We start from the raw sequence: 10,340 nt of genomic DNA, 5'->3' as shown, positions 1-10,340 counted from the left end.
GCATGGGTCGTAAAAAAAAAAAAAAAAACTGCCAGGGAGGTTTTGTCTTTGATGCTCTTTGTTTGATTGTTTGCTAGCTAGCAGGAATACATAAAAGCACCTGCCGATTTTCATGTAACTTTGTGGATGGGTGTAACATGGGCCAAGGAAGTACCCATTACATTTTGGAGCGGTTCTGGATTCGGTGTACGAGCCCAAACCGGTTTGATCACAAACCGAAAAAAAAAAAAAAAAAAAAAACATGTAAAAAAAAAAAAAAGCTGAGTGACCTGTGGTCTGCTGTTGTTTTGTATTTATTTTGACATTTATTTATTTTATTATGGTATTATTCCTCCATTATTGAAAACAACTATTGTTCAGATGTCTGATGTCTCACTGATGGCAAAAATAAATGGTTAAAGTGACTTTTCTGCCTGTTTGATTGAATTTCACAAAACTGCGATTATCTCAGCATTCTGCCTCAGACCCTGAAACCATGCTGTACTCAACGGCTAATATCTACATAACTACTAACTCTACAAACTAACTCTTTTAGACAGAGAAAGTACACATTCTAATAGTACTTTTGAGATATTGTATGTTCACCAAGTCCAAGCAGAAAAGAATCCTCTGCTGTTGTAAAATGAGCCAGAATCCTCAAAAAACGGCTTGGCAAAAGCTACCTACAGCAAAAAAAAACGGCTGGCAGTCAATGTGTTAAGACACCAAATACATTTAAAACATGTCTGTCTGAAGGCATTTATTAGTTTCTGACTGGGAAAGTGGGAAAAACAGTCAAATTCCCCCCAAACTAACTATATCTTTAACAAAGTCACACACATTTCGACAATTCTATGTGAGCTCCTTTTGATAACTAATGGAATATGTTTTCAGGACTAAACCGTTCACTATTCACAAGAGGTAAACATAATACAGGCAGATGCAACGAATGTGGGCAAGAAGTAACAGTAGGATGTTATGCTACACTGTAGCATAACATCCTACTGTGTAGCATAGCATGCCACACTGTAGCATAGCATGCTACTGTGTAGCATAGCATCCTACTGTATAGCATGCTACTGTGTAGCATAGCATGCTACTGTGTAGCATAACATGCTACTGTGTAGCATAACGTGTCGCTACACCATCAGAAATATGAGGCAGAAAGACGACGTAATCATTCAAAACCTCAGAGGGCTATAAGTACACTTTATTCTACAAAACAACTCAGGAGATAAGTGGTATGATTGAGTATCTTAGAATAACTAGTTTGATTTAGAGGATATGTTATTATTAGTAGTAGTAGTAGTAGTATTTTGTAAATAGACAATACTAGACATTCTGATCCACACTCCATCTGGTGCCGGTATTTTCCCAATGTGTTGTTTGCCAATGCCAACCACCAATAAACCTCAAAAGAAGAAGAGGAAGATGTCATGTGTTGCTATGAACAGGCATCCATGGGAACAGGTTGCGAAGTGTCCCACCAAAAAAAAAAAGTTTTAAAACATCTCATCCTAAAATAATCACCTTCTAAATATTGATAGAATAATGCGCTTCCCCCTCGAAGATACATGATCCACACTCTTCCTCTTGGACAGGATGTCTGTTTATGTTTTATGTTCTATATCCGGTGTTCTGTCGATTTCTACTACCCGTCGAGAACTGCTACTTTGTGATTCTGCGCATGCGCAAAGCCGATTTTCCAAGTTTCATCGCCACGCCCATAATTTCTTGAAACCCTTCAGTCCACGCTGTTGTTAACGGTGAGTAACATCCTCAACATACATATAATACATATATATACAGGCCAGCAGAGATAATTTTAGAGATAACAAGGTTGCAAGATAATTTAAACACAGACGTATCGTTGCAGCGGCGCAGTTTGTAGGCCGAGCGCCAGCCGCAGCGCAAAGCAGTGGGCGTGGAAAGGCGCACTTGATATCTTGGTATCGGCGCTAAACTCAGCCTCAACCATTATAACCACGCCTTTTAAGCGTAAAATTATGCATTGTCCGCTCATTGGAGAATTGCAGGGAAGAGACACACGCTTGCCTTTTAAGCTCCAATTCCTGGACAAATCCGGTAAAACCAGACAAAGCCAAGGGCTCCGCCGCCCCCCCCTCCCTTCATCCGGTCTGTCTATCTCCATATATAGGCTATTATTCCATATTATTATGCTTCTCAAACCAATCTAACTACAGTTTCAATACTGCAAGCATGTAAATACGCTACACTATAGCAAGATCAAAGTGAAAATAATGTTCTAAATGCATCGGATAGAAAATTATATAGCCTATGGCTGGATGTCATGAGATTAGATGAAAGTTTGGGCAGAATGATATCGTTTTATCTCTTCTCCCCCACTGCACGATGCAACATCCTCTGAATGACACCTATCACTTTTACTGGATCTGATTACTTTATTCTATTTTATTTACAGGATTTTATTATTGAGTAATTGTATTTTATTTGGCCTATATATGCCTCCCCCCCCCACCCCCTGCCCACAGGCACTGACAAATATGTTAATTCTCAATAAAATCTTCAGTAATCAATCAGAGTGGCTTTAATAGCCAGATTGGCAGCAGCTGGCGCAGTGTGGTCAATATGGCAGACCAAAACCGCTCCACTAAATTCACAGCAGAGGAGAAGATGGTGCTGGCGACTCAGGTGATATATCTGTCCACCATTCATTTTGAATAGCTACAAAACAACTCTTTACTTAAGTCGTTTATTCATCTATCCATCCAGGTTCAAATGTACCATCGCGCACTGTTTGGGGAGGGGAATTACTCCCGCCGGGAGGGCCGATATGCGCTGCGGCTTGTTCAGCACCTCGGACAGCGCCGCTGCCACAGACGGGGGAAACATTTGGAAATAATTCTAACTACTATGCTTTGCACACAGAAAAAATAAATACAAAAGACAATTCTGTAATGAATAGCTGTAATGAAGAGTGGGGTTTGAAGAAGCGCTACACAACAGTTTATCCAGTTTCTCTCTTTCTCTCTTTCTTTCTCTCTCCCTTTCTCTCACATTAAACGATATACATGCCTATAATGTCAATTATCTGAATGAAATAATAATACATATTAATTAGGAATATTAGTAATATTAGTAGCCTAGCTAATTTCGGGGGGGGGGGGGGGGGTAATAAAACGTAGAGCTATATTACACATAAATGGGGATTATTATGATAGCCTAAACTAAATTTATGAAACTGCATTACAGCTTCACCCAAAGCCTGAGAAGGGTTGCAATCTTATATTCTATTGTATTCTAAAGTATTTTTTTCTATATATTGTATTCTCCATTCACTTTCCTGTCCCCGGTGCACAGAATCCTGCTTTAGGCCTGCTTTTCAAAAGCGCAAAGCGCTAAAAGTAGGCCAGGTCGGAAGATGGCTGGAAGATAGCAGTACGCCGGTATTTAGCGCCGACACGCCCACTTTGGCGCATTCAGGGACTCCGCCACGCCCATTCGGCCTAAAGCGCATTTGGCAGCCTAAAGCCTATTGCTATTTTCCCGAAACAGGCGCAAGGCACGTTTTTTTGCGGTTAAGGCCCGTAATAGCGCCGATGGCCTGTGGGAGAATAGGGCCCGACGTCATGTGATAATACTAGTCCCGTGCGAATCGACATACATCGACATTCATCCTACAGTGGCAGTGAGTTGATTAGTAGTCAACATGAATGCATTAAGTGACGGGAGCATTATTTGATAGGATGTTACTGGACTATCAAATTATGCTACCCCTGAAATATTGATTTAAAATTGATAAAATGGGATGTTGAGTATTTGATCCATCAAAATACACTACCCATGACATAAATTTCATTACACTTTTTGAACATTATACAAGAAAGAGAAGAAAACACTTACTTTACGGCTTTATTTGATATAGCCTACAAAGGTAGAAAACCATTAAGTAGCATTTTTTGATAGGATAGCGCGAATCGATAGACAGACCCTATCGGTTTATGCGGCGGTAGCATTTTTCGACAAAGCAGCAAAAATCGACGTTACACCGGCTGCTTCAGCAAAAATTAGAAAAAAAATAAAAGGCTTACAATTTATCGGCACTTGCTACCTACAAACACAAAGGCTAAATAAAATAAAATCATATAATGTATGTGCCACAGACAAGGACGTCCAATCTGAGGGACAATTCTCTGAGCAAGAGATTTAACTTTTGGAACTTTTTTGCTCAAGTCTGTTTAAAAGCAGAAAGGACACTCGTATACTGTCATCTCGCTAATAAATAAAGTATATAGTGATCTGCTGTATAATATTATCCACCTGCAAGGTTTACTGTTCAATTGTGCTTTCTGACCCAGGAACCTATGGCAACATTGTGCTTATTTAGTCTAGACTAGAGGAAAATATACAGTTCTGAAGCAGATCAACTTTGATGCCAAACACAAAGTCTTTATTTAGATGTATTGCCTCTTTCTATTCATGTAGAGTGCAGTGCAAGCAATTTTGTCCAACAGAAAAATTAATCCAAATGTAACATTCAATGTCAGTGTAAAAAAAAAAATCTTTCTAAAAATAATAGATGTTGAGAGTTTAAAACATGAAAAAGAGTATGCATGTATGTTTCATTATGGCATGAATATTCAACACACACGCTACTGAGGCCATCTGCTGTGGTTTGTTCTTCTGCCGGCTTCTGATTGCTTTAGTTTCTCCTCAGACATTCATGGACAACATCAGGAACTGTGAGGTGAAAATAAAATCAACTGCAGTTACACCAAAGCCCACAACATTACAAAGTACAGTTTAGAAAGAAAAGGGGGACTTGACTTGCTGCTGTTCTACATTTGGACTTGAGACTTGACGTGTGCGTCAAGTTGACTTGGTCCCACCTCGCCAGGTGGGCGGGGTTTACAGCATAGCGCGCTACAATGTGTGTGTAAAGTTTAGCCATGCAGCCACAGGACAGAATTTGAAAGTCAGTTTAGTACAGTTTGATTGACAGCTAACCTTACACCAGCTGAACTGTTCTCCCTGTTACCCTCAGGGAGGAGATACAGGGTCCCAAAAGCACGCACAAATCGCTTGAGGGACAGTTTCTTCCCGCAGGCCACGAGACTCCTTAACATACACAAATAGTGTAGTAGCTGTACTGTACCGTACTGTAGCTGCTACCATTACGTATGTCTAATGTTTAATTGTATGTATAATTAGGTATATGCTATTTGCACCTGTGCAAACAGAACATCGAATTTAAAATGTTTAAGTTACGTCTAAAGTATGCACATGCCATGTGCACCCATGTGCAGTGAATATGCCACTGTCTCTGACTTGTCTTATCACTCTACTGCCTTATTGCTTGTTGTGTCTTTTGTTGTTTTTGCACTCATATGCCCTGTTATATTTTGTACTATGTTGTAAACGGAGTCCACAGCACAAGAATTTCACACGTGATACTTGTACTACGGAGTGACAATAAAAATCTTGAATCTTGAATCTTGAACTGCCCCGATTCAGATAAGCCCCGCCCATCCGTTATTCCAAGAAGGTTAAAACAACCCGCAACAATATATTTGCAGACACTAATTGACTGAGTGTGTTTACCTGCAGCATGTTCACGTTCACCTTCCCCCGCTTGTGTTTGTCCAGAGCGTGGAACACTCCTGTGAAGGGAAGCAGCTTTCAGTCACAGCAACTGACTGAGAGATGTTATGTGTGGCATTTGAGACAATAGTATGATTACTGTAAACATTCACGTTTCCCACTGAATCGTGAGTGACCATAAAACATTCGGTTTGGCGATTTTTTTTCTTCTCCTCCCGTTGTGATTTTGTGTCACTCACGATTCAGTTAGGTCACGGGTTGGCTTGGTTCCAGCTTTACAACTCGTTATGTAAGGATTTTTCAAAATGTCTATGGTGAAAATGAATGAATGGGGAACTCACTTCTGGGGCAAAAAATGTCACGTGACTGTTGAGCTCGAATCGTGCGTTCCTTTATCGCAAAATAACTGGGATGTGGAGGCTAAATGACGTCACATCCGTTTTGTTAGCGTTCCATTTGCAGAAAACTTGAGCTGGGAAGTTCACTGTTCATTGGTCAGATCCAGTCGCTAGCCAGGCTAGCCATTGTTAGCAATAACAATTGACAACATGGCATTTCGCGGCATTTTGCGCATACTGTACAAACACTGCAGCCTCATGTCCACACAGATAGAAGTTAGGCAGTGCTGTGTGTGTACAGCTGATTTAATGAGACACAAACAAAACAGAAGTGCTAAACAATATTACTACGATTACTACTAGTGTTGTTGCGCGGCGCAGCCATCTTGGATTTTTTAGGTTGGGGCTGCTGAGGCTCCTACGTGTTTGGAATGGGAAATACCAGCTCTGGTGACGTCACCTCCCAGCTCATGACCTTTGAAGTCGTAAGATTACCAGTTCCCAGTTATAAAGGAATGCACGATATTTGACAGGGAAACTGGACAGGGAGAAACAGGGGCTTATGGGAAATGTAGTCTTAATGTGGAGAAGAGAGGAGACCAATCATCTCCACTATGCTCGTGTACAGTCATTTAGACCAAGGTATCACAGTTCATTTGACGATGATGATGATGATGATGCTTTCCTAACGTTACAGGAATGTTTACGTACGGAACATGTTCTCCAGACGGACGATGCAGGTGAGGTAGTCGTCAAAGTCGATGTCGTAGTTTCCGTCAGCGAACCTCAGGCCCAGCAGCTGCAGCAGCGGCGTGTTCAGCTGCATGCCTGAGGGGAAGCATGTGACCTGCCGTTAACCTCTGACCTCTGTCAACTTAGCAGCAACATTGCAGCGCTCAATCTTCCAATTCAAATCTAAGATTGGCAATGTTCTATAATATGACTCAATAGTAATTGTATTACTACTACTACTACTTCTTCTGCTACTACTGCTATGATTGTCCCCCGCCAAAGGGGAGACTAAATCCGTCTCCGTCCGTGCATTTGTTAGTCATACTGTAATGCTGACTTTGTGCCACTAGGGGCAGCATTGACAATGAATGGGTCTAACCCAAGGGTGGATCTACACATATAGATCCTATATGAACACAGCTACTGTGATGTCACCCATTGGTTTTTGGTGTTTTGAAGCCTCGAGGTTGACATTTTCACCATCGCCATCTTGGTTATTTGGAGCCAGAAGTGACATGAATTTGGACAAGAAGAGCCACAGCTGCTATTGGTCCGTGATCGCCGAGCTGCACGATCACTGGACAGGCGACGTGTCAATCATAGAATATAAACTGACCCGCACTCAGGAAAACCGTTTCGGCCACTGCCTTCTTCAGTAGCTGCATAAAGTGTAACTAACAGCTACGCCTCCCCCCCGCCCCCGCCCCCGAGGAGCTACTGAAGAAGGCAGTGGCCGAAACATTTGCATTAGGGCTGTGGCGATTCACTTATCTCCCGATTCGATTCTATCACGATTCTTGGGTGCCGATTCGATTTATATTGCGATTCTTAAGTATTGCGATTCTACGATTATTGCGATTCGATATTACGATTTATTGCGATTTTTGTTTATTTTTTTCTTTTCTTTTTTCAGTTTGTTTTCTTTTTTACACTAGATTAGAACATGGGAAAAGTTGAATCATACACTAGAGACTGTATATTATATATCATGAGTAGGGCTGGGGCGATATAGTTAAAAACAGGGGCGGACTGGGATCATAATTCAGGCCGGGCATTAGATACCAAGCAGGCCAGGCCGATATGGGCCGACGCGCGTGAAATTTGTGCCGTTTGAAGCCCAATTTGTGCAGTTTGAAGCCAGATTTGGGCCGTTTGAAGTCCAATTTTACAATGAGATGCAACCACTTTAACCCTGAAGTGTAATTATTACTTCAGACTAACTAATAAAGTAATAAAACCACTAGTAAACCAGTAGGCAGCGCCTGGCCTGCTGTTCAGTGAGTGGCCTGACTGCAAGCACCCAAAAAAAAAAAAAAAAAAAAATGCGATTTGCGATTATCGATTCTGGAATAAAAGATTGATTCAAAAAATCGTGACATTAAAAATCGCGATACTTAGGTGAATCGATTTTTTCCCCCACCCCTAATTTGCACCATGGTCATCATGTAAAAAATAAAAGAAATCAATGGTTTTCCTGAGTGAGGGTCAGTTTATATTCTATTGAAACCTCTTGTCCTGGAGTGATCCAGCACCGGAGTGAATTGAATCAAGACTTTTTGGGTGGTTGTAAAAAAGAAATTAAGACCTGTCAATCATGCCTCAAAACAGTCATTTTATCATCTATTTGACTCGAAATGGGACCATAATTGACTAAATGAACATCATGCTGTATTGAAGAAGACTTGAAACTAGCGATGGAGACCATAAACTCATTAGGAAAGTGTTTACTGGAGGCATGAATCAAGTGCTAAAGCTGTGTTCACACCGAGATATTTATTTTTCGCTCTGTCGCTTGATTCAACCCTTTGGAATCGCTCTGTCGCTCTGTTTAAATCGCTCATCAACAGGCACACGAAATGACGGACATGTGGGGGATATAACGTTACGCAATGTCATGCTGTTTGTCCACTACGAGCCACCGTCATTGTTTACAAGCTAAAGCCTATCAGCGTGCTCCTAATGCGAGCTCCATTCCGGTAGGACAGACTTCACTTCATGTCAGCTGTCAGCCTGTCAATGTGGTTTGTTGCCACACAATAAACCAGCGGTTTGTTCCAAGCCAGAGTGATCCTTGACTCGCTCTCACACGGCAGCCAATCAGCGTTGAGCGGCGAGCGACTGATGCCAGCGTATTTTCGCTCGAGTTGAAATATTTAATCTCGGGCGACGAGCGTATTTTCTCCCCATCGCTCTGTCTCTGCCGCTCGGACGCCCAGCGATTTTTCTCCCAGGCGAATATACGCTCAATCGCTCGTTTGCATTGACTTTGTATGTAAACTCGACGCCAGCGAAAAACTTTAATAGGTCGGTGTGAACGCACCTTAAGCAGGGTCATTTCTCCATTCACTTCCATGTAATCTGACTTATTTTGCTTCCTTCCTTTATGCCCCTGGGCCACATTCGCTTTAAGTCACGGCCGTCACGGCTGGTGTGATCCCATCGCAAGACGTTAACACATTTTGGCTGGTAACAGTTGACACCTGCAGCCTGCAGGGGGCGCTCACCTGCAGCTTTGAGGGCGATGCGGAGCTCATAGGAAGACATCTTTCCTGAGCGGTCCGTGTCGAAAGACAGGAAGAGCATCTGCAACAACACCCATACAACACCATCAACACATCAACACCCGCACAACGACACCATCAACACATCAACACCCGCACAACAACACCATCAACACATCAACACCCGCACAACGACACCATCAACACATCAACACCGGCACAACGACACCATCAGCACATCAACACCCGCACAACGACACCATCAACACATCAACACCCACACAACAACACCATCAACACATCAACACCCGCACAACACCACCATCAACACATCAACACCCGCACAACAACACCATCAACACACCCTCAACCTGTCAGCAGCTACACAGCCAGAGCAGTACGTGTTACAGTTTTAACATCAACACATTAACTCGACACATACAATCCACTTCTTCATCTTTTCCCAGAAGATCTTGAACTCTTGGAACTCCAGCTTCCCTGTGTTGTCCACCTGGTTCACGCTGTCAAGGGAAATTACTTTGAAAGCATCATGGCAATCACTCAAGGGCGTCAATTCAGTATGGCAAGATATGGCAGCCGCCATACCTTGGCCTTTACTGAACTGACACCACTGCAATCACTTCATCCAAAATGAAAACGTATAAGTCATGTTTCACTTTTGAGCATGCATACCTCCCTAGACATTTGGAAGGACTCTATCCCCAACTTTAGCCGTCAGCCATCGGGAGTCCTCTCCAGCTGTCGTCATTGAGTTTAAAAAAAACTTAGATTCAGGCGGTAGAATGAGAGAAAATATCACCTTGCCCTAATTTCCCCCAGTCTGTAAATGTGAAACATCACTAAAATATCACCCGCAGCAGCAGAGGTGGACTGAGCGACGCAGCCATCTTGTATTAGGTATGACAGACATGAAAGGATACGTCCATCAGGTTGATGATACTGTGGCAGGTGCTCAGACTCAGGCCGTCAAATTTGATCTCTCTTCCTGAAGACGAAGAGTTAAAAAAGTAGATCATCATTCAAATAATAATAATAATAATAATAATAATAATAATAATAATAATAATAATAATATAATTACTAATAATATTACAACTTTGCATTAGTCAGTCTGTCGGTAGTTCATTAGCATAAAAGAGAAAGAAGAGAGAAAAATACCTATATTGTACAGGTTACATGTGAGGTG

General features: G+C 42.0%; 1 protein-coding gene across 1 annotated transcript in view; it reads right to left on the bottom strand.

Moving 5' to 3' along the window:
- Positions 1-4,384: 4,384 nt before the first annotated feature.
- The window catches only part of capn9 (calpain 9), a 34,151-nt gene continuing 28,195 nt past the window's right edge, over positions 4,385-10,340 (bottom strand). The window contains exons 15-20 of the mRNA XM_083635193.1: positions 10,075-10,139; positions 9,576-9,644; positions 9,137-9,215; positions 6,612-6,728; positions 5,563-5,621; positions 4,385-4,701 (exon numbers count right to left, since the gene is read on the bottom strand). Coding sequence (XP_083491319.1) covers positions 4,675-4,701; positions 5,563-5,621; positions 6,612-6,728; positions 9,137-9,215; positions 9,576-9,644; positions 10,075-10,139 — 416 coding nt within the window. The 3' untranslated portion in view covers positions 4,385-4,674. The remainder of the gene's footprint in view (positions 4,702-5,562; positions 5,622-6,611; positions 6,729-9,136; positions 9,216-9,575; positions 9,645-10,074; positions 10,140-10,340) is intronic.

Source organism: Poromitra crassiceps (assembly GCF_964638095.1).
Source record: "Poromitra crassiceps genome assembly, chromosome: 4".
Classification (NCBI taxonomy): Eukaryota; Metazoa; Chordata; class Actinopteri; order Beryciformes; family Melamphaidae; genus Poromitra; species Poromitra crassiceps.
Note: the sequence above shows the minus strand (reverse complement) of the source record. Positions and strands in the feature narration are given on the sequence as shown.